This window comes from Dermacentor albipictus, chromosome 1 (genome assembly GCF_038994185.2).
Source record: "Dermacentor albipictus isolate Rhodes 1998 colony chromosome 1, USDA_Dalb.pri_finalv2, whole genome shotgun sequence".
In the NCBI taxonomy this organism is placed as follows: domain Eukaryota; kingdom Metazoa; phylum Arthropoda; class Arachnida; order Ixodida; family Ixodidae; genus Dermacentor; species Dermacentor albipictus.
The window spans coordinates 297,995,682-298,021,352 of NC_091821.1; the positions used below are offsets into that span (position 1 = coordinate 297,995,682).

Consider the following 25,671-nt stretch of genomic DNA (forward strand, 5'->3'; position numbering starts at 1 on the left):
ACGAAATCTTAAGACTGGTACAAGCTCTCGTCATCAGCCGTGTCACGTACGCACTCCCGTATCAAGTAAAGCGCAAAAGCGAGACAGAGCGCATGGACCCTCTTATAAGAACGGCGTACAAAACGGCCTTACAGCTACCGTCAAGCACAAGCACAAAGAACTTACCAGTGCTAGGCGTATACAACACCTCTGAGGAGCTAGCAAGTGCCCCGCTCATAGCGCAGAGGGAGCGCCTCAACAAGACTCAACAGGGAAGACACCTTCTTCAACGGCTAGGGTACCCGCTGACACCTCAGTACTGCAAAGAAGAAACACAACTCTTGCCTAACCACATTAGAGAGAACATTGTAACAACGGCATAAAGATTGCCTCAGAGAAATTAAATCACGTTATAAGAAGCATTGCATCACTCATCGCCAGAGGAGCGTGGATTTCGCCTATCCTCAAGAACATGCACCCCACCCACAATCAAGAGAGAAGAGCAGCGTGTGCCCGCGTGTTGCACAAACGCTGTTTCAGAGACCCAGATACATACTACACGGATGCTAGCCTGTATCCCTCGTCGCCACGTTGCGGGCCCAAATACACACTCGCCGTTGTCAATCAGGGGAACCTGGTAGCCTTTGCCTCCATCTGCGCCACATGCAGTGCAGCAGCAGAAGCAGCAGCGATCGCTCTCGCAGTTCGTGACGCCGAGAGCAAGGGAAAGTCTGCCCACATCCTTACGGACTCACAAGCGGCGTGTTGTTTATACATGAATGGAACACTCCCTATACAAGCCATTCGAATCCTGGTTTGCTCACTAGAATGGATCCACGGTATCAACTGGTGCCCCGGGCATGAAGGCCTGCGGGGCAACGAAGAGGCAGACTGTGCAGCTCGAGGTCTCACTAGCCGAGCAGCAGACCACACCGTTCTTCAGCCCCCGACAGACCGACAAGCGACCCACGAGTTATTAACGACAAGTCAACAAATACTACAGGACCAACGTCTCGGAAAAACACAATATGCTCCCCCACACAAAGTTCTCAATAAACTCCAGGCAAGGGACTGGCGCCGCCTGCGAACTAACACATACCCACACTTGTCTCGTCTACACGCAATCTCCCCAGACAGTTATACGTCCTGGACATGTCCCTGGTGTAGCATTCACACAGCGACACTTGCGCACATAACACACGAATGCACCGACCGTCCGGGTGGCGCAATTTCGCCACGAGTCACAACACACACTCACTACGTGGTCTTGGGAGGCGAGACTCTCCACACTGGACCTGAGAAGCGAACAGGTGACCCTCGACCAGGCCCGGCGAGCCGCGATCGCCAGTGGAGCCCTGTCAGAGGGAACCACCCAGGAATAAACCGCGCAACGGTTTCTGCAATAATAAAGTTTCTCCTCCTGTAATTTCCTTCCCATTAGTGCTTGAGCCGGGGAAATGCCGTAGGGGCTGGGCGTGTCCTAGTACGACAGTAAGGCAAGGTAGGGATCAGGACCTTTGAAGAGCAAGTCTTTCACTGTGTGCACCATGCGCTCTGCCTCTCCATTGCTCTGGGGGTACCTCGGGCTGCTGGTCTCGTGACGGAAGCTGTATGACCATGCAAACTCGGCGAACTCGTTGGGCACAAACTGCGGTCCGTTGTCGGTCCGGACGATGTCTGGTATGCCAAAACGGGCAATACAGCTCTTGATCGCTGAGATGACTGCTGGTGCTGTGGTGGACCCCACGGAGACTACTTGAGGAAACCTGGAATAATATTCAACAATCAGGATGTAATCGCGCCCTCTAAGTTGAAACAGATCGATGCCAAGGTGCTGCCATGGTCTGTTGAGTGTCGCCGTAGACAACATAGGCTCAGAACGCGGAACTCGAGTTTCGGCACATATGGCACATTGGGTCACCACATGCTCAACATGCATTTTACAGTTAGGCCACCAAACAGACTCCCTGGTCCGTTCTTGGCAGCGGCGCACTCCTTGATGACCTTCATGTAACAGGGCGAGAATGTCCTGACGCAAGGCTGAAGGAATGACAAGTCGTCGGTCCAGCAGAAGGATGCCATCGTATATGCTCAATCTGTCTCTCCTTCCAAAATGGAGCGATCTACAGCGGCACCTTGTTTTTGTCTGGCCATCCTTTCATGCAAAACTTCATTTGGGCCTAGTTGGTACATAATTCTGAACTTAGCGTTACAGCGCAAACACCATGATACTTTATGACCGCAGAGCAGACTCCATCTTGGGCTTGGTGTATGCGGACATCTTCTAGCCGTCTTGCTGCAAGAGGCAGTAATTCCTTGAACACTTCACTGACAAACAACTCCAGGGTGTCTACCATGCGAGTAGCTGGCAAATCAGAGGGAGCTCGTGTCAAAGTGTCCGCTGTAGCTAAGTGCTTTGAAGGCACATATTTCACCACATACTGATATCGCATCAGTTTTATCCGCATTCGTTGTATGCGTGGCGGCACGAGTTCTAGGTCCTTGTTACCCAAAAGGGTGACCGGAGGAAGGTGATCTGTCTCTACCTCGAAGCTTAGGCCACAAAGGAACTGGTCTTACCGTGAAATGGCCCAAGTCACCTTGAGACCTTCCTTTTCTGTTTGGCTATAACGTGCTTCCGTCGGAGTAAGCACCCTCGAACCATACGCTACAGCCTATCATGTACCTTCAGGGTGGTGCCGTAGCAGTACAGCTCCCAGACAATAGGAGCTTGCATCCGCGGATACTACAGTGTGGTAGGAAGAATCGTATTTTGCCATGCACGTGTCAGAGCTCAACAGCAACTTGAGGCGCGAGAAGGCCTTTCCTTGACTGGGACCCCAAGTCCAGGTGCTGTTGTTGTTTAGAAGGGAACGAATGGGCTCCATAACGTCGGATAAGTGAGGTATGAACCGTGCGATGTGATTCGTCATTCCCAGCAATCGTCGTACTCCGCTGACGTCGGTCGGTGGCGGCAGATCTCTGATAGTTTTCACCTTGTCCGGGTCTGGTGAGATCCCATCCGCCCCAATCACTACTCCAAGGAACTTGACCGAACTGACCCGAAACACACTTCTTTTCCTTAAGGGTGACACCCTCCTCCTCAAGGCGAGCTAGGACTGCAGCCAGATGCTCGTCATGCTGTTGACGATCTTTCCCGAAGATTAGAATGTCATCAATCAGGTTCACGACTCCAGGCCAGCGCTCAAGAACCCTCGACATTAACTGCTGCAAATACTCTGGTGCGGTGGCTACACCAGAAGGGAGCCTCTTGTAACAGTACCGGCCGAACGGCGTTATAAATGTCGTGAGCTCCTGGCTGTCGGCGCTAAGCTTCATCTGATGGAAACTAGACCGCGCATCCAACTTGGAGAATACTCACACTCCACCCAACTGGCTGATGATCTGTTCCACTGTCGGCAAGATGAAGCACCCCCTTTCGATGACTTCATTCAGCTTCATCAGATCGACGCACATTCTGTAGCTACCTGATGATTTGGGCACGACTACAAGCCCAAAGCACCACTCAGTTGGGGTCTCTACCTTCCTTATGACGTCCTGCGACTCCAGGTCGTCTAGCTCTTTCTTGACGTCATTTAAAGGAATTGGAATCTGCCTTGGAGCGCTCAGGGAAAATGGACGAGCACCGGGTTTAACGCAAATCCGATATTCTGCTTGCCGAAATTTTCCTAACCCTTGAAAAATCTTGGCTGCGGGGAATGAAAGCACTCGGCAGAATCCAGGACCTGAACAACACCAAGGGCTTCAATTGCAGGGAGCCCAAGCAGGTGAGTGTGCTGGTGTTCAGCCACGTACAAGGTCTGCATTTATCACCCCACTGTAAGGTTGCTTTAAAGGTACCAAGAAGGTGCAGACTCTGTTCTCCTGGGCCCAAGACTTCTTTTTCAACATCATCCAGCAACTACGGTCGGCCTGGAAAGATGGCGAGACAACAGAGACTTCCCCGCCAGAGTCTATCTTAAACTCGGCCGGGTGCCCGTTCACTAGTATGTTTATGTACCTTGCTCGTCGTGAATCCACGTTGTGAAGTTCGATGGAACCCAGTCGCTCATTTGCGTTCATCTTCATGCACACTTCGGCAAAATGTCCTAGCTTTCTACAGTAGTGGCAAACTGATTTTCTGGCTGGGCAATCTTTTCGAGAGTGACGCTGTTGTCCACAAAAGCCACACGATAACCTAGCCGGGTACTCAGACTGGTCGCGGAAACGTAGCGAAGGGGTGGGCGTATCGTTTCGCTGAGCCGAGTCAATATTTAGTGTTTCAGCAAGACGTTATCCATATTCAACCTAGTGTGTGATAACCGCTCTTTTTCTGCATCCTCGTGTATGCGGGCTTGGCACAGTGCTTCTTCAGGGGAAGGTTTTGTGCAACGGCACAATTGATCAGGCAGTTTCTTGTCAAGTATGCCTACGACGAATCTGTTGCAAACAAGGCGGTCTTCGACGAGCGGGCTGTTACAGCTACAGCGCTTTACCAGGTTGCATAATGGCGAAAAATAATCATCCACAGATTCGCCCGGGTGCTGAGTGCGGCGGTGGAAATGATGACTTTTGTATATCTCATTTACTGGATGCACGAAGTGCGAATCCAACTTTTCTTTGATGGCAATGAAAGAAAGTGCTTCTGGTGTTGACACCCCCAAGGATGAAAGAATGGTCCTGGCTTGCTGTCCCATACAGTAACGTGTCCGTACCTGGGCCTTGTCCCTGACACTGTGGAGGCCGGCCACGAAAGCGTAATCGTTGAACATGGAAATCCACATTGGCCATTCTCCCGGGTTTGAAAATGTGAAGTTCTCCGGTGGGCGCAGACCAGATGCACCAGTGGGAACAATGTGCACTTTCGGTTTGGTGGTCTCGGCGAGGGTGGATTCCGTGTCAGGCACGTCAGCGTTAACGGTGGAATCCCACTTCTGACACCATGTTCTGCACAGGAGCCGAGGGACGAGGCAAACTACCGGCAAGGCGGAAACCAAAGCAATCTTTATTCCCACTCCCCAAAGCCCCTTATATACAAGGTCTTTTTCAGATTGTAGCGCCACCTTATATACACAGGTGGTGACCTCTACAAACGCATGCCGGCTTGAACGTTTGGTGATGCATCTGCGGCTTGCACAACTGTCATTTGAAAGCAGCACTATAGTGGCACCGCCTGTTTGGTACCATTAACGCCACGCCGGCTTGAATGTTTGGTGATGCCTCTGCGGCTAGCACAAATGTCATTTGAAAGCGGCACTACAGTGGCATCGCCTGTTTGGTGTCATTGCGATAACACCATGCCGCACGCTGTTATGACACAGGCACACAGGTCAAAATGGGGACGTTGCTCAAGTATTTACTGGCGCAACTAGTAGCAGCTGTGATACTGACTTGTTTATATGGCGTAGCCATGGACCATATTTATCAATTTCAATTAAACACTGACGAGTTATTTAAAAATCCTCGAATCTAAGCCGCCCTAGTTTGGTATATGATTATTTAAAAAATACTATCAGCCTAGATGCGAATAAGTACGCTAATTAGCTTATAGAAAGCTAATGAGGAGTCTGCACGATGGGCTTACACTTACTTATAGACAATGCTCCTTACGTTTGCAGAAAATTTTGAGAGGTCGTGCAGAGTAATCGATGTCTCAAGCATATCAGTGTCAAAAAGGGGCATCAGCATTAATTTTCTGTTGGAGTAAGATGCCAAATTAAGAGCATACAAGCTCAATTGGACTTGGCGGCCAAACCTAAAGCATGTTAATCACGCCACAGAATGTGCCTCCACCCCAGTCCTGTTCACTTGCACTACCCTCCAAGTGTCTACCTACCGGGAAAACCGGGAATTCTCAGGAATTTTCAATAGTCTGGAAATACTCAGGGAATTTGCGCTTCTATCAGGGAGAGTTAGCTTTAAATTTATCGAAAGGGAACGAAAGTCGCGCTAATGCTGACTCGAGTAACAGGAAGGAATCTTAACGGTCTTTGATGCCGTGTCGTCGGTTAGAGGAAATGCCAGTGTACAGTCAATGACTGATTTTCTAAACGCCCCATTTTTCACCCATGCCTGATAATTCAGACCACTTCGTGGCACCAACACGTAACCTATGGAGTCAATGTATAGAACATCTAAAATTTCGTACGCAAGAACACTTCGTTGTCTATTTCCTGGACTTTCTTCCATGACCACAGGTCCGAAACAGCATTAAAGGGACACTAAAGGCAAATATTAAGTCAAGCAAAAGTGATAGATTAGCGCTTGAGAATCTCTGAGCTGTCAATATTATCGCGAACAAGGTCTTAATAATCGAGAAACAGGTCAATGCAGGACATGATTAGACTCCCCCAGGATATTCAAGCACCTGCCCGATGACGAAAGCAGTCCTCAGTTAAATTCTGTCATTAGTACTCAATCACTAGTTGCAAAAAAATATAACATTGTTTTATTACAAGCCGAAATAAAATGCTACTTATCCAGTGCTATTTCATATTTAGAAAAAGAACTCATTGAAGTTACTCTTGGCAAGATGCGGGTGGTCGAAAGGTTTCGTTTTCGCTCGACTCCATGCTGCCCACGCTTTCGCATTCCAGCAGTTTCATAATCGCGTAGTGCTGCGCTGGTTTTCCTGGCTCGCAAAACTTGGGACAAACTGCATGTAGCAGAGAATTCAACTTCCATGCTATGTCACGGGATGCCTAAACGGTCTACGCAACTTGACCAAAAAGCAACTGCAGTGGCGAATCCACCGCTCTGACTTGGCTCGGTGCTGCCATCTGTCAAGGGGGTTTTACTCACCGACGGCAGCAAAAGGTGCTGATGGCGCATGCAACGTCACCACTCCCCCGGTTGGGAGGTGGGAGATTTGAATTTTGAAAAAAGTATTTGGACCCTTCAGAAGCAATTTCATTGTAAAATAAGTCCTATCTTGGCATGAAACAAGCTTTTCCAGGTTTCAGGAATGGTATTTAAACAGTCCACGACGACTTATTATTTGCTTTTAGTGTACCTTTAATCAAAGCCACCACCGCTGCCATTTTGATTATCTTGTCACCTGGAACCGGTGATTTTGCACGGCGCCCTCTGCTGGCAGGCGTAGGCCTCAGCGCTAAGCCTAGCTGCTTCGATGTTTGCTATTAAGCTTTTTGCCGTTCAGTGCCACCGTGGTTTCATTGAAAGAATTCACCGCTGACAGCAATGGCTCCGCCTTTGTAGTCCTCGAAATTGGCTTCGAAGATCGGGAAGCACTGTGCATTGCATAATGGCAGTTCCCAAAGTCAGCATCGCCTCAATACAGCAATGTTATGAGGTGAATCATATACAAGGTATTGTGGTTAAGCTTAACAAGCGTGGGAAGGGGGCAACTTTCACGTGACACATCATATTGTTACGCATGAAGAAAATGAAGACCGGTGAACGTGCTTGCTGTCCCGGTTGGAGGAAGGAAGAAGAAAACGACGCTGAGTTGATCAACCAGCTGTCCGCTCTTGCGCTCATCTTCGCGACCTAAAGTAAATGGTCCCCTTCATTCGTAAGGGTTATAAACGGTCTCTTTCACACGTAATAAAATGGTGGAGGTGCGGGGTACCGCTCACAACAACGGAACCGTCACTGCCGCAGTTTCGTCGAAGCCGTCAACTTTCCGGCCTCCCGCCATCAGCCGTGACCGCCTTCGATATGCCAGAAGAAGGAGCCGCTCCGAGGGCAGCGCCTAGCAGTCCACTGCCATACTACCGAGTTCCACCCACCTTCGGAGGTAAAGCAGGGGAAGATGCAGATGAGTAGCAAGTCCAACGGGTGGGATGCAACCGCTCAGCTCACCAATGTGGTGTTCTCCCTGACCGATACTGCCCTCGTGTGGTACGAGAACCACGAGGACGTGCTTACGACGTGGGAACCTTTTGTTGACGAGCTAAAGGCGTGTTTTGGGGACTCAGTCGCCAAAAAGAAGCGTGCGGAGCAGACACTGTCACAATGGGCACAGCTACCAGGTGAGACATGCACAACATATATCGAAGAAATGTTAAAGCTGTGCAAAGTGGTGAGTGCTCGCATGTCGGAAGAAGATAAAGTTGGACATTTGCTGAAAGGAGTGGCTGAGGATGTGTACAATTTCCTAATTGGAAAGGAGAGCCTCAGTTCTGTGTCTGACGTCATTCGGCCCTGCAGAACTTTTGAAACCCTCAAGATGCGTCAGATTGCACCAAAGTTTGGTCGGTTGGCAAACGTTACAACGGTTGCCAGTGTGGAGACGAGTCTTTGCCTCGACTTTCCTTCCACCATCCGACAGATTGTCTGCAAGGAACTTTCCCGCCGCGAGGAGTTGTTGCATACAACTGCTGATCATCATGGCGTGTACAGGTCTCGTGAGGCTATGAAGGCGCCACATTCGGCCTCTCGGCAACCGATGGTTACCGCAGCGGCCGTAGAGTATGGCGCAGCCCCACAGTTGAGGATGACAACACGCCCTCCGACTCCACACTATGAGCAACGCGCTCAGCGCACGCCTTCTCGATGCCCGATGTATTGTCGTGACACATGCCACGAGCCAACCCACTATACGTGGGAAAATGATAAAATCCGCTTCATCGACGAACAACCAAGGTTTCGACCTCTCTCGGTGTGTTATTCCTGCAGTGTTTGGGTCATATATCGCGGTTCTGCAACCAGCGTATGACCATGTGGTATGGCCAGCCCTCAGAGTTTTCTCGGCCCTCTGAATGGCCACACGGTGCCCAGTGGCCAGCACACGTATCATCTGGTGACGAGTATTGGCTGAGCAGCTCCCGGAATCGCTCCCCGGCATCTGACAGGAGTTTGACACCCCCACAGCAACGTCGTACTCCCCGTTCTCCCTCACCGCGGCGTCGCACCACGTCCCCTTTGTCACCGGAAAACTAGCTAGCACAGCCAATGGAGGTGAGGTCGCTGGAGACGTGCTACTGACAGAAATACCTCCCTTGTTGATGCTGAAAAACAAAGTGCGTGTTTTTGTAGATAATGTCCCTGTGATGACTCTGGTGAACACAGGTGCAACAATTTCGGTTATGAGTCTCTTTTACACACATGTTTGGGCGAAAGGTTTTGTATAAATGGGACGAAGATTGAAAGTTCTGTAGAGTGAGTGGCAAGCCGTTGCGACCTATTGGGATGTGCAGTGCTGACGTGTTTTTGGGAGGCCATGTTATTACGACAGAGTTTGTAATTATTCCTTGGTCGACCCATTATGTTATTCTCGGCATGGACTTTTTGCGGAAGTGTGGTGCTACAGTCGACTGCCGCACAGGGAAGGTATTCATAAGTGGTAGGATTCCATCAGGACTCCTGGAGAACCCTGGAGATCGGGAAACTACACTGTGTGTTTGTGGTGATACGGTGATACCTGCATCATCTACCGTTTGCGTTCCCGTTGTCTGTTGCGGCGCCGATTCCGACAGCTTCAAAGCTACCGTAGAACCGATGCCCTTTAACAGTGTGAAGAAGAATGTGTTGGTGCCACATTGTGTGGTGTCGATCAAAGGCGGACGCACTGGCTTATGGACAGTAAACTGTTCTAAGGAGCCCGTTATACTACCAGACGGGATGAAATTAGCCTTCGCCAGGGAACACGCGTCCTTATCAGTGGCTGAACTTACAGATGTGCCGGAAGAACCTGATGGCCACATTTCGGAAACTGCCCTTTTATCGGTGGTAAATAAATCGCTCAGAACGAGTGAATGCCGAACGTTAGAGGGTGTGCTTTCGAAGCACGTTTTGGTATTCGACTTTGTGCAGAAGGACAAAATACCTGCAATCCCTGCATCTCGAACGCGCCATACCATCAACACGGGTTCGGCAAATCCGATTAGACAAAAGCCATATCGTGTTTCACCATCGGAGCACCAGATTATCAACGAACAAGTGCACGAAATGATGAAAAAAGGAGTCATACAAGAGCCAGCGTGTCCATGGGCAGCTCCAGTGATTCTTGTTAAAAAAAAGATGGATCTTGGAGATTTTGTGTCGACTATCGCCGTTTGAATGCTGTAACAAGAAAGGACGTGTACCCACTCTCACGTATTGATGACGCAATAGACTGCCTTCATTCTGCCTCTGACTTTTCCTCAGTAGATTTACGATCCGGCTATTGGCAAATTCCGATGCATCCTGACGACAAGGAGAAAACTGCCTTTGTAACCCCTGACGGGCTCTTAGAATTTAATGTGATGCCATTTGGATTGTGAAATGCTCCGACAACTTTCGAGAGATTTATGAATACTGTTCTGTGCGGCTTGAAGTGGAACATCTGCATATTCTACCTCGACGATGTCATCATCTTTGGCCGCACCTTCAGAAAACACAACTTGCGTCTGGATATTGTCCTGAACTGCATCAGAAACGCTGGTCTAGTTTTAAACTCTTAAGAAATGCCACTTCGGTGACCGCCAAACCCTTGTGCTTGGGCACCTCATCGACAAGGATGGCATCCGCCCTGATCCCCAGAAGACAGCAGCCGTTGAAGCGTTCACTGCACCGCGCTCTGTCAAGGAGCTCTGTAGTTTTCTGGGGCTTCGTTCCTATTTCTGCCGATTTATTCCTAAATTCGCCGACGTCGTGTATCCGCTGGCATGCTTGCTACGAAAGGACACCCCCTTTGAGTGGACCCTGGAGTGTGACTCTTCTTTTCGTCAGTTGAAGCTTCTGCGGACGTCATGACCGGTTCTTCAACACTTCAGTCCTTCAGCTCCGACGGAACTCCATACGGATGCCAGTGGCATAGGTATTGGTGCCGTCCTAGTTCAACGCTACAATGACCGCGAACACGTGATCACATATGCAAGCCGCTCATTAAGTAGGCCCGAGCAGAATTACACTGTCACGGAACGAGAATGCCTCGCGGTAATATTTGCGGTTCAGCAGTTTTGTTCTTACCTGTATGGATGCCCCTCTAAAGTGGTCACCGACCACCACTCATTCTGTTGGCTTGTGAATCTTCGTGACCCTTGTGGCCGCCTTGTGTGCTGGGCGCTCCGACTGCAAGAATACAGCTTCAGCATATCTTATAAGAGCGGTCGACAACACGCTGTCGCGGACTGCCTCTCACGTATGCCAGTTAGCACTACGGACTGTGATGCCGACGACTTCGATCACCTCGTGGCTTCTGTGTCGCCGCGTTTTCCAGACTTCGACTGCTTCAAAGCCGAACAGCGAAAAGACGATAAATTAACACCACTCTTCACCGCTACGACTGCCTCGACGACAGCAAATCATTTCTGTGTACATGATGGACCCCTGTATAAGAAGAACTTTTCCAGCACTGGCGCACGTTTTCTCTTAGTGGTACTGGAGAGCCTTCGCACAGCGATTCTGAGTGCTATGCAAGACGACCCTACGTCTGGCCATTTAGGTTCGGCGAGGACGCTCTACCGGATTCAGGAACGCTTTTATTGGCCTGGAATGTGACAGCCTGTTGAGATGTATGTGGCCAGCTGCATGCAGTGTCAGCGCCACAAACGGCCATTTACTGCTCCAGCTGGTCTCCTGCAGCCGATCCCGCCTCTAAGCACGCCTTTCCAACAAGTGGGCATTGATTTCGTAGGTCCATTTCCAAAATCAGCCAAGGGAAACCATTGGATAGTTGTTTGTGTCGACTACCTCACGCGCTACTGCGAGATGGCGGCCGTTCCCTCCGCAACTGCCACTGACATTTCAACATTCCTGCTGCAATATGTGATCCTGCGACATGGTCCGCCTCGCGTGATCATCAGCGACCATGGACGACAATTCACAGCGGACGTCTTTGAGGAGCTGCTTCGTCTGTGTGAATCCCACTTGCGTCACTCGACACCATACCATCCAGAAACAAATGGGCTTATGGAGCGCATCAACCGAACAATTGTAAACATGCTATCTATGTATTTTTCATCCAACCACAAGAACTGGGATGACGTACTGCCTTTTATCACGTATGCGTTCAACACCGCCAAGCACGAGACTACCAGCTATAGCCCTTTTTTCCTTCTGTACGCATGGCCACCCCGGTACACAATCGACACTGTTCTCCCTTTCTGTAGTCACAAAAATCCCACTGTCGCCAAGACTCTCTGCCTTGCCGAAGAAGCTCGTCATATTGCTCGTTTGCGCACTTTGGTATGGCAGGATAGATCAAAAGCACACTACGACATTCGCCACCGTCCGGTAACCTGTCGCCCTGGTGATTTAGTCTGGCTGTGGACTCCAGTAAACGTGGGTTATGCCAAAAGCCTTTGGCCACCTATGATGGACCATTTGTTATTATTAACATACTCACAGAAGTCACGTATAACATAGCTCGCCTCACGGCGAATGGGAGAAGAGCTGCCAAGACACAAGTGGTCCATGTCACCAGCTTGAAATTGTTCACATCAAGACAAATGGATTGACTCGCCCGGCGGGCTTCGTCTGGGATGAGGGGAATGTCACACATAAAGAAAACGAAGACCGATGAACGTTCTTGCGGTCCCGGGTGGAGGAAGGAAGAAGAGAACGACACTGAGTTGATCAACCAGCTGGCCGCTCTTGCGCTCACCTTTGCGACCTAAAGTAAACGGTCCCCTTCATTTCTAAGGGTTATAAACGGTCTCTTTCGCGCATAACAATATATTCCTTAATTATACACATGTGCATCCGCTGGCTTTTGTTACCATACGAGCACCGATATGCCTAATTAGTGTGCTGGCAGGCAGCAAAAAAACAGGCATTCATTTTTTGGACTGTCCGATTTTCTGGACGTTTTCGCAGCCTCTAGGAAGTCCGAAAAATTGGACGTTGACTGTGCAGCTGACCAACAGGATGCTTCAAATGGTCCGTGGGGCGTACGAACTGCGGAAGGAGGACGAGAACAGGAACTGAGGTGAAACAGCGCGAAAAAGACGAGGACACAAGGAAACAAATACCACAGACAAGTGCTGACTGCCAACTGGAAGTTTATTTGAAAATCACCGGACATTTATACCTTCATCAGCATAGGCATGCGCACATCATTCGCAAAAACATCTGCAAATCATCATTTTAATCTTTCTTCCAAAAATGCTGTTTCTTTTCCCGACAAGGCAAGAGAGGGAGTGCGTACGCATTTATCGCCTTCCTTTCTTATATGAAAGGCCTCTACTATTTCCCTTTCCTTCTTACTCTTTCCTTTCCCTATGAATTTAGCCTTTTCAAATATGGGGGTGCATTGACACTTGTTACAGTGTCCAGCTAAATGACTCCCATAGCCATTCTTTAGGTTAGTGCTGTGCTGACGAGCTCTTTCGTTGAGGCACTGTCCCGTTTGACCTATATAAGATTTCCCACAACTTAGCGGTATTTGATAGATGACATTGCGCCTGCACTCAGTGAAACGAGTTTTATGATTAGTGGTGCACAGGTGCCTTTCGCGCTTGTTCATGCGATTGCATATCGAGGACAACTTACACAGGGCACTGAAAACCAAATTAATATTATGTCTATTGGAAACTTTCTTCAGATTGTGAGATAGCTTGTGTAGGTATGGCACCACGTGCGCTAGTCTTTTGTCTTTGTTTTCTTCTTGGGAAGCATTGGAACTTCTTTTCTCTTTCTGCAAAATGGCTTCGCTTACTGAAGTGATCACAGAACTGGGAAAGCCTGCGTTCTGTAGTCGCGATATCTGATTTAAAAAACTATAATCGCACTCATGCTCACATGACTTACTAAGTGCTGCCTTAATGCACGTTGTTGCTATGCCTCTCTTAATCAATTTAGAGTGTGCGCTGTCGTAACGCAACAAGGTTTTCTTAGATCTGGGATGATATCCCCAGCATACGTGCTCGTCCAAAGAAAAACAGAGGTTAATATCTAGAAACTGAATATGGTTGTTAATTGGCAATTCATACGTGAACTTAAGTCCTCCCGATGAGTTGATGAACAGGTTCAAAATTTCTTCGACCGCGTCATGAAAATGCATACAGGAAACTTTCTTCATAACAATTAAGTTGTTAATTAAGGCGCATTATGTTAATTAATTAAGGCACATTAAGGAATGAACAGAAAAGGAAGCGTGCCGTCTTTGAAGAAGCTTGAGCTTAAAAAAACAGTGTTGGCAGACGCCGAGGTGCAGGTGTGCCTCATCCAAGCCAAAATAAGCTCTTTAAAGCAGTGGAAAGCAACACTGAGGCATTGTGCACAGGTTGAGAGTATATCAGGACAGTTGATGTTGAGTCGCCAGCTGGTGACAGACTCTCACTGGTGGCAAAGTTCAGACCTCATACCAATGAGCTTGCAATCAGTTGGTAGGAATAGCTCACATTCGAAAATATTTGCTTCTGTATGCATCTCCTTTTTATTTGTGTTTGAAATTATTCCGCTCAATTTGCAATGTTTTTTTTTACTATTTTTCTCAAAGAAGTTTTATCTCCTCTGCATTTTATTAACCCCTCCCCTTCTGTTCTCTTTTTGAATAAAATAACCACTACTCATTACTATTCAAACTGGATTACGTAGTTTTTTATTTTTTAACATGCATGCTAAAGAGTGACAGCATTGGGCGACATAGTGTCATCCCGTCTTGACATAAAACAAAGTTCTGGGTCACATAGGGAATTGTGCAAAGGCACTCAAGGAAAACCTGGAAAACTCACGGAATTTTGAAATGTCAACTTGATAGACACCCTGTGTGCTCTGCCCATTATTCATTATGCAGTGCCTCAGCGGGTGAACACTATTCGGCTTACTGGACCATATTGTCATGTAGTAGTGACAGTGAAGCAAGCAACAAAACTGTGAGTGATGAACCTAGCATTTTGTTGGGCAAACCTGTGCCCTCAAAAACAGACTACACTTGAAGAACAACAGTGGCGAACACAGTCGGCGATTGGCGTAAATCTAACCTGTCAGTCAAGTGTCAGTCGCCTTTAATACGTCATTCATCGAAGGTTCCAGAGTAATCGCTGTTTCCCACGTGTCTTCCAGAAAGTTCTACACTATTCGCATCGTACATGCATCGGATTGCACAAGCTTCGGTGACAAGAGCCAGCAGCTAGAAGCATCAATAACATTTGAGAAACTTCCGATACATGCGGGTGCTTCCTGCTCTGAGCGATAAAATTTGTTAGACGATAAAAAGTGGTCACCCAAAAAACAGATAAACAAGTACACATGACAATATTCTAACACACTCTAACATCCACGCATGCAAACATTGTTGCTAGACAAAGAATGTGGCATTATCTAGTGTTGGCATGCCGTTCATGAGTACCCATCCATGTTTACAACACACTAAGACAGAGGGTAAACACGGGGAAGGGGGGAGATGGAAATTCAAGACGATGAGCAAAACGAGAACAAGGTGAAAGCAGGAGCCAACGTTTCAACAAGTGGACTTGTCTTTTTCAAGGCGACATATGCTTTCCTCGCCACAGTATATATAGGTAGGGTTATTCTAAAGGGGAAAGGGTGTAAGGCGGGTGGGTGCGGCAAGAAGCGAAGGTGTGTTAGCATGTCGAATTGCCAGACAGAGGGTGTAACGTGACAAACATGTTTACCTGCTAGAAAGAAAAACAGAGACAATAATAATGACAAGGCGAGCACTAAGCAGAATAATTTGTTCGTATGTTTAGTGCACAATAACAGACACTATCAAGACAAAGTTGACAATCACTTTAGCATACGCTAGAGAAGATGAAGACTAAAGCTTGCCCACTCATGAGACATTCATTACATTACTTGACATTTTCATTCTAAAGCATCGTTACATCTTATTGCTTGTTTTCTCCCACCAAAGGTTGTGGGTTCAAGTGCCTTAACTCCATCTTAACTAACCGTGCCTTAAATAACTTGACCTTAGTTAACACCAAAAGTTGTAGGCTTGACTCTCATCTCTCATGGTGTCAATTGGAATCCAACTTAAAGATATGGCCGGTTTGCCCATGTCTCCAAGTGTGTTTGACTCTCACCGAAGGTAGAGGGTTAGACTCCCACCAAAGGTCTTGGCTTCGATTGCCTTAACTCTATCCTAACTATGCCCTACCCGCCGTGGTTGCTCAGTGGCTATGGTGCTGGGCTGCTGAGCACGAGGTCACGGGATCGAATCCCGGCCACGGCGGCCGCGTTTCGATGGGGGCGAAATGCGAAAACACCCGTGTGCTTAGATTTAGGCGCACGTTAAAGAACCCCAGGTGGTCAACATTTCCGGAGTCCTCCACTACGGCGTGCCTCATAATCAGAAAGTGGTTTTGGCACGTAAAACCCCAAATATTATTAATTATAACTATGCCCTAATTAACACCGAAGTAGTGGGTTCAACTCTCGACATCACAATGTTAATTAAAATCCAAGTTGGACATTTTGCTGGTTTGCCCAAATCTCCAAGTGGATTTGACTCCCACCAAATGTCGAGGGTTCGACTCCCACCAAATGTCATTGGTTTGAGTGCCTTAATCCACTTCGCCTTAACACCAAAGGTAGTGGGTTCGACTCTTGACCTTCACGATGTCAACTGGAATCCAACCTGGAGATTTGGGTAAACCAGCGATATCTCCAGGGAAGTTAGACTTCCACCAAAGGTCATGGGTTCGAGTGTCTTAAGTAACTCTATCCTAATTAACTGTGCCTTGGAATCCAACTTGGAGATATGGCCAGTTCGCCAATATCTCCAAGTGGGTTTTGCTCCCACCAAAGGTTGTGGGTATGAGGGCCTTAATTAAATGCCTTAACTAAGCCTTAAGGTTGTGGGTTTGACTCCCACCAGAGGTAGTCGGTTTGACTCTTGACCTTCACAATGTCACAAATATGGCTGGTTTGTCCATATCGTCAAGTGGGTTCAACTCTCAACATTTGCGATGGCAATTGGAATCGAACTTGGAGATATCGCCGGTTCGCCCGTATCTCCGAGTGGGTTTGGCTCCCACGAAAGGTAGTGGGTTCCAATGCCTTAATTAACTGCCTTAACACCAAAGGTTGTGGGTTCAACGCCCACCATAGGTCGAGAGTTCGGCTCCCACCAGAGGTTGGGGGTTTGCCTCTCTACCTTCACAGTCTCACAAATATGGCCGGTTCGTCCATATCTCCAAGTGGGTTTGACTCCCACTAATGGCCGTGGGTTCGAGTGCCTTAATTAACTGCCTTAACTAACACCAAAGGTTGTGGGCTCGACTCCCACCAGAGGTTGTGGGTTCACCTCTTGACCTTCACCGTCAGACCTCTTGACCATCAGAAACATGGCTGGGATGTCCATATCTCCAAGTGGGTTCGACTCCCACCAATGGTCGTGGGTTTGAGTGCCTTAATTAACTCTATCTTAATCAACACCATAGGTTGTGCTGACACTTCGCCTTGGCTTCACGCTTTCTTACAAAGAAATTGATGGCTTAATTCGCCCTAATTAACATCAAAGGTTGTGTATCTTAATGAAATTTGCCTTAACACCACAGGTAGCGGGTTCGACTCCCAGCGAAGATTGAGTGTTCAACTCCCTATGAATTTTGGTGCCATAATGCTGGACATCGGATTTTTTGTCCCATGAGCCGTCTAAGGCTTTCGCCTTAAATACATACCATATTTACTCGATTTTAAAGCGCCCTCAATAGTAATGAGCACCCGTTTTCTGTGACCAAAAGAAGAAAAAAGAGCACGAAGAGCACCTCGTGCTTTTATATAGGAATACTATTTTCTCTCATTTGGAAAAAACAGATTTATTCCCAATACAATAAAGTTGCGATGAATAGAAACACAAATGGAAGCGGCATACCTTGCCGCCAAGATTTTCACTGCGCCGGTACGAGTCACGTGGAGCAATAGATGTCTCTCGTTGTCACTATCAGACAACTCCTTATCGCTATCAACAGACCAAAGCATTTCATCCTCGGTGCCATCCATGGCATTCGAAATCCCGCACTTTTTAAAGGCCTTGTTAACCATGGCAGACGGGATCGTGCACCATGCATCTTTCACCCATCCAGCAAAGTCCTGCAGTAGGGCATGCTTCATTTTATTGGCGGGCGTGAATTCATGGCAGCCACTGACAAGCCATTTGGTGTAGAGCACCCGAATTCTATGTTTCAGTGGCTTGTTCAAACAAATATCGAGTGGCTGGAGCTGCGATGTTATGCCGCTGCGTATCATGACAAGGTTGGTATTGCATGCAGGCAGGTTGTCCTTGATGCGCTGGTTAAGGTGGCACCTGAACGGGTCGAGCACAAGCATCCCACGCAGACCCGAACTGCCGCCGGGTCTCTTCCGTCAAACGTTATCAATCCAGTCAGCGACCAAGTCCGTGGTCATCCAACCTTTTTCATTTGCGCGCACAATCACGTCACTCGGAAACTCAATTCCTTTCAGGAGCTTCTTCCGTCTGAAGATAAGATATGGGGGCAGCTTGTGCCCATCCGCAGTGCAACAAAGCATTGCAGTGACTCTATTTTTTTCGTGGCCAGAAGACAAAATGCGCACTTGCTTTGCCCCCTTCTTTTCAATCGTTGTAATGGCAGGCATGTCAAAGTAGAGTAGCGTCTGATTGGCATTTCCAGTCTGTCCAAAGTGGTAGCCGTTTCTATGGCGCAACTTCAAAAACGTACCGCTGAAAACTGTGCAATTTCTCTTCATATTCATCGGGCAATTTTTGGCATATCCCTGTCCGCCTTCAAAGAGAAAAGCTTCTGTTCATAAAATTTGATAGCCAGCACCTGCTCTCTTTGAAGTCACTCGCATTAGCCCTTTCTGTAGGGCTAACTGCATCACCGTACTTTGAGCATATGGGTCGTCACAGGCCACTGTGCCGCTCACTGCTCTTGCACGTATTCCGCGAGCAGCTCTTCTATTTCAGCGAAGCGGCCCCGCTTCGGTCCGCTGAAACCCTTCCTTGTTGAAAATATTCTCCTTCTGTTTGCACTAGTCCCGCACGCAAGTTTCGGGAACTGTGAACGCCCGTGATGCGGCCCAATTTTCGCCTGTCTCTGCACATAACTTTCCTTTTAAATGTGGCATCATGGTGTACTCTGCGTGTTTTGAAAGTCAGCGCTTCCATGCTGATTGAATAAATGCAGAAAACGGGAAGACAGGTGGTAGACTAGGTCACACCAGTGCCTGGTTACACGTACAGCCTGGAGGTATGCACATGAAGGAAGCTACGGCAGCTAGGCTAGAAGCGCGTACGAGGCGGCCATTTTTCGAATGCCAATGGCGATATGGTAATGCAGATTTAGGGTCACACTGGATTCTAATGTGCATGCCATTTTTGGACCCATTTTATTGGAAAAAAGGTGCACGTTAGATTCGAGCAAATACGGTAAGTCACGAGGGTAAATATGACATTTTGGAGAGAAGCATTGAACAATCTAACATTGAGTGTGGCCACTGTGCCCGTTTCCACATCAGCTTCATCGCTGCTTGCAGCCCTCTCAATTCGCATTCTGCTACTCTGCACGGCGTCAATGTGAAAGTGGCTCGTTACATCCACGATGGCAGCGATTCTGACTCACACAAGATCTTCAGCCTCACATTATGATGAGAATGACCACGATTTAGGCAGTGATGACATAGTTTACTGCGTGAGTGATTAGCGGAATAATTCTGCTGCTGGGGATTCAATAAGTGCGCTTATAAACACCACCAGTTTGTGAGACCACATCATCACGTGTCCGGTCACTTGCGACTGCAGAGGTGTGGCACTCGAATTGCTGTGGTTTTTAGTGCTCGTATTGATGTGGCCCCAGAGATCATTACAATTAGCAATTACAATAATTTTTCGTTGCATATGAGCATTTATGGTTTCATTCTGTGATTATTAGACACAGATAAACTCATCAAAGCACCAAAGTTAAATAAACCGAAAATTTGTTGTCAATGGTAAGATTCCTTAGCAGACTTTTGGTCAGTGTTACCTGAGAATGGCTGATTGAAATGTTCCCAGTGTAGGTAGTTTCCATCCTGAGGAAACCTTACGGGATGCCTTGTCACATTGTTTTGGCAGTACTACCTGCAGAATTTTATCGAGATGGACCTCCCCTGAATGATTGTTGACTGTATTGTTGAGATGGTGAACATGGGTGTGATCTGACCATTTTTGCAGACATAATCGAGAGCTTCAAGTAATTGTGTTTTTCTTGCAGTCCCTGAAGTGCTCATTCACGTCGAGCGCCCACTGTGCCCTGGAATCCAGTATCACCTCTAATAGTGAATGCGTGGCCAATGGCCTGCGAAGCAGCACCATTACTTGTTGCCGTCACTGCTCAGGCCATCTGGAGACCGTCTGACACCTGAGCAGCAAGTGTGTTGACTAACCATAAGCAAGATCTGCACAGAATTGCCTCTGAAGTGCTCGCAACATTGTGTGTGTCAGGCTCTCTTTCTGATTGCCACATGTGCACAGTAGTGTCACCACTGAAGGAATGATTGAGGCACGAATAGTTGTCACATGTTGCCTTGAAAGATGCAAATCTCTTTGTATTGACCTGTTTTCTATGCACTCAGTACAAATGTTGAAAACGCTGTGCCAACTGTGATGCTGCCAGTGATTGCGTAATGTTTTAGACTTTTAAACTCAAATTTCACAAATAAACAGTTCTGTAATGTAGAATGTAAAGGGTTGTACAGTGTTATAAGAAGCTTGGCCAGTCTTTCCCTTTTGGCGAGCAGCTGAGCCAGAGGCTTCTCTTGCCAAGGAACTTGATGCATTTGTACCGTGCAGCCAAGCCACTCACCTTGAGCAAAACACTTGCATTTTGATTATTCCTAAATGTTGCTGCTGTTCTATACAGAATTTGGCATTGCTACAGGAAAGTAGATTTGAAAACCTGGCTCTTCCTAGTGGTATCAAGTACAGTAAAACCTTGTTAATTCGAGCCTCATTACTTTGGGAAATCTGATAATACAGACGCATCCTCTGATCCTGGCAGGCGTATGCATTATTTAATGGAACCAAACTCTCATTAAGTTAGACGTATTTAGCCGCAAATTGGTTAGCGTATTTTTGCCTGTATATGCTGCACCAAAAGTTTGACATATTTAATTGTAAAGTCAGTGAGCACATGCTGGACGGTGAGTTGGTTATGCATGATTACAACGAAGGTGCCATATAAAACAATGGACGAAGGAAGGCGACACGGGCCAACCACGTAGGCACACTAACAACTGAGTGTTGAAAGTCAGGTTGTGGGTTATGTGGGAATTTCGCTTTGAGGTGTGGCTTCACGGCAGCATCGTTCACGCTGCTGTGAAGCCAACGTCAAGGCATGATTTCCTCCCTTCAAAGTTTTATTTGCTAGGGAACCCCCCCCTTTTTGAAGCTCTGTTGACTTTACTTTTATGGTTGCCCACTGTCCTCCTCTTTAGAGGTTACAATTTTGTGTTTGGTATTCTGCAAAGTGCACACAGTGATATGAGCTGGAACTAATATTATGATGAGCTGCAATCAATGGCCATCCTTTACAGCGTAGCAGAAGCTGTAGATTACCAGCATCACCAAAAAGAGGGGGAGGGGGGGGGGGTTGTAGCAAGGCCCTTGGCCGAAGTTACGACATGGGCAGATCGTGGATCCACGAATGGAGGTTGTTTTTGCAAAGATGTGAGCACTATTGTCTGCATTTATTCCTGCAGGTTATACGTGCACATTTTCTTTTTTATTTCAGAGCTGGTGTAATTGGGGATGCAGGTTATACGTGGAAAGATACAGTAATTCAGACAACCCTTGGGACGTGATGAGGGCAGAGCACTGGAAATGGTCGATGCAAAAGAGTGAATGTGGTGCTAGCGTCCCTCCGAAAAGAAGTGGCGGAGTCCACTTTCCGACAGTCATTAGCAGAAACCGTACACGAGCAACAAATGCCAGAACAACTCGGGCCTATTTCTGCCTTTATAGCCGTTATTATTGTGCTTACTGCCATGGAGGAAATAAAAAAATCACCGCCCAAGCACTCCGTACAGATGGATAACCAGCGAAGCTGAAATGTGCAGCCCCAGTGTTTACCATTGGGTTAATCCCGGTGGTTAATTGAATGACAGCTTGGTAGGCTGCCGTATCCTCATTACACGTAGTAACGTCTGCTGTCGGACTAGTTGGTACATGGCTTTTAGAAATGGTTTTAGCCACAGAGAATAAGACAACGAAATAAAAGACATGGACAGGCGCGCACTTGCAACTTATTTTTATTTTTCCTAATGCTTCACTTATATACCCTTAGGCATGCATACCCTTAGGCATGCAAACAGGAACATACACAGGTGAGTTCACATGAGATAGAAACCAAACCTATAGTCGGATACAACTTTAGAAAAAAGGGGACGTTTACTCCTCCGAGGCGGAGGCACACGAGCATTCGCACTCTGGACTAACGTCATGAGCCGGACGGCCAGTGACCCCGCTGATGGAGAAGATGGCTGCCCGCGCTTCGAACTGGGCGAGGTCGCGTCATCTGTGTGCTTCAGCCCCTCGTCAGAGTGAATTCCAGAACTGTTTGTGGTGGTCTATCATGCCGGAAATATTACTGCGCTTACAATTCGGTATTTGTGCCACGTGCGTTCATTCTGAGCCGTGATCCGGCGAAGGGACATTGCAGCGAGCATCGCTGGCGCTGCGCTATGTTTTGCTTGAAAACAGGATCCTGCGTGTTTGTTCCATGTTGTTTTATTTCGCTCCCGAGTGAAGTTACGACGAGAAAAGTTTTCCAAAGACTGGTGCCTTACTGTTAGCGGCGGGTGTGTTCGTGTACTGTGTCACTGCATTTTTCGTCCGACGGGATGAAGTGATGGAGCAAAATCATTCTCAGGAGAAATCAGAAAAGTGTGCGCGCATGAAACAAACCTACGAGTGTCTCAACAGAAAATATTTGTAGAAGAAGCCTTCAACACAAAGATTTGTTGCCGTCAGCTTAGCGTGAGCAATCATTGTCAGCAGTGAAATAGCCGAGCATCTAGCGACAATGTTCGAGCGTTGTGTAGCACCATCGATTGATTGCTGTCCACCAGGTGCTCACTGCACGCGCAAGCTGTAGAATGCGTGCTGCGATACAGTCAAGCATAAGGTGTGTTGCCAGCGCTTGATAAGCTTTCCCACAACACAGCTCCACGCTGCTTTTTGATTCTCGTGATATGCTGCAATTAAATATTCCCAAGACAGTGTTAAGAGAATGGTAAAAAGAAAAAAGCGTACAAGAAGGTAGGCACAACAGGTTGTGAACCCGCTCCTAATACCTGCGCCCACGTCTGTTTGAAAATGCGTGTGTGTTTTATTGTGTTTGTCTAATTTTTTTTTTATTTTCCACATTTGTTGATATTTGGGATTTTCTTAGTTTACTCGTTTTGTGTTAACATGCGCCTGCTTCCATGCATGGTTGCACTTACTCCTATTTCTCTCCTTTTATTTTATATTAGCATTTGCTTTTGCTAGTTTTCTTTCAGCAAAGTGTTTTTAACTTTTTCATTAACCCATCTCATTCAAAGCACTAACTCCTGTAAACTGCAGGGCTGGCCTCTTCCATCTCGTTAAAGCCTTTCTCGCTGGTCTACCTCATGTTCTCAATCTGCCTCCTCACTGTGTTTTCTGTCCTTGCTTTTTGTGTTGTTGCCACAATGTGGTTAACCAACTTACTCAAAACAGATTTTGATCACTTATGAAGACAGAAAGGTTTAAAGATACATTTTCTTAAAGGCGTCATGTGGGTTGCAGAGTAACTTTGCCTCTTACCTCTGTTCATGTTTATGTATCAGTGCATGCGGCAGCTCGCCAGAAGTGCACATGAAAGGTTGCCATATTGTGAAACAGCACCTTGCTATGTTGTTGCATTTTTCACGCTTCCAGTTTTAGTAGACACACATTTTCACTGCCCATCATATACGCTGGTACAAATTTTCAACACGAATAACATTGTGCAGTGTGGTGTCATTTCCTGTCTGACGCTTTCATCGTTACAAAGACATTTTTCAGTGAATGGAGCCCAGCAAAGCAGTGCACTGAGAGCTTTTGCAACTTTCACCATTTATTACTTCACCAATGTCATTGTCTGAACACAAGTCGTCGCTATGCCGACGGCTTGTGAATTAAAAATTGCCTCAATAAAACACATTCAACTTAGCATTCTTTAATATAAACAATGCTAGTTGAAGAAAAGAGCGCTATGAAGACGCAGAATAAAAGAGGAACATGTACGACGGACAGCACGTCCGTCGCCTTGTCCGTCATACATGTTCCTCTTTTAGTCCGCGTCTTCGTAGCGCTCTTCAAGTATGCAAAACCAACTCGCCCACATCAAGCTTCTGCTGGTTCAAACAATGCTAGCAGAGCTATTCAGGGTGAATAATTGTGCTTGCATTCGTGTTACTTTGCCCAGTCAGATAAACAAATACAACAATGGCTGTGGCATAGCTGTGATATGGAGTGCGGACTGCAAACGGTGCCTTTCAAGTGTGTCCTTGAATACTGCTATTAATAGCTACCCAAATGAGTTCTCGAGGCCTCAGTTAGCTTATGATGTTTGATAATTGTTCTCTTATTTGCATTACTTGCCTGGGCCAGATAACCAAAATAAACAATGCAACAACATGAACGTGCTTTTGCATGCAAGCTGCAAACACTGGCCGTCATTTTCGCATTGATTACTGCCGTTTGACCAACAATGGCTACGCCATTGACTGCGCTTTGACATACGGACTGCTACTGGTGCCTTTCAAGCATGCCCTCGGCTACTGCTATTAATAGCTATCCGAATGAGTATTTTGGGCCTCACTAAGCTGATGATGTTTGGTAATTGTTCTCTTATTTGCATTACTTGCGTGAGCCAGATAACCAAAATAAAGAACGCGACCGCATGAATGGGCTTTTGCATGCAGGCTGCTAACAGTGGTTGTCAATTTCGCTTTGACTACTGCTTTTTCGTGTCAAGCTGGACGGTGGCTGCCCGAATGAGCATTTTGGGCCCCATATAGTTATTCAGGGTTAATAATTGTATTTGCAATTGAACACGTTTCCATGCCAGTACTTACGTATATTGAGCACAATCTGTGCAGGGCGTTGCTTTTTCAGAATTGAGCTTCCATTAAAAGAAATATGTCACCAAATGAACTGCTTATTTATTTGAGAGGTCATGGGAGGATGGTTGGCTGCTGTGAACCCACTGGCAAAATTTTGGTAGCCCTAATAAGGGCTGATATTTCGTTAATAAGAAGCTGTTATGCTTCGTCAAGTGGCTCAATGCTGGACAGCTCGCAGTTGGAGTCACTATTTTCAGTGTCATCTTCACCCACTTGGATGACAATGGGTTGGATGTGGTCACTCCACGTGTCAAGCCTGAACTCTGCCTCCAGGACCATCACGTGGTGAATGTTCTTTCTCCAGTCTTCCGCCATCAAGTGTTTGATTTTCCCCTCAAGACGTGTTCGACCGTGGACAGCTTGAAGTCTCTGTTGTCCGCAGCGATGCCATTTTCACCTTTGCCCACACGAGCTTGATAGGATTAAATTCACAGTGGTACGGTGGGAGCCTGAGTACAATGCACCCCCCCCCCCCCCTTTCAGCTGCATTGTGTACGATGTAGCTCAGAAAGTGTGGCTTTACAGAGGTGCTGCCAACTCAAACAGCAGATTTTTCACCATCTTTTTGCTGTAGGTGATGCTTTTGCTTTTGATCCACTCCTGTATTTTTCCTTCTTCCAAGCTGTCGTCGGCAATTTCTCCTCTCGCGGGTATGGTAAGGTGCATTGTCCAAAACAACAACGCTACCAG

At 47.2% G+C, this 25,671-nt stretch overlaps 1 protein-coding gene across 3 annotated transcripts in view; it reads left to right on the top strand.

Moving 5' to 3' along the window:
* LOC139054469 (golgin-45) overlaps positions 1–20,539 on the top strand; it is a 117,760-nt gene extending 97,221 nt beyond the window's left edge. For all 3 annotated transcript variants that reach the window (XM_070531466.1, XM_070531467.1, XM_070531468.1), the window contains one exon: positions 20,067–20,539. In XM_070531466.1, the coding sequence (XP_070387567.1) occupies positions 20,067–20,210 (144 nt within the window). In that variant the 3' untranslated portion in view covers positions 20,211–20,539. The remainder of the gene's footprint in view (positions 1–20,066) is intronic.
* Positions 20,540–25,671: the final 5,132 nt, after the last annotated feature.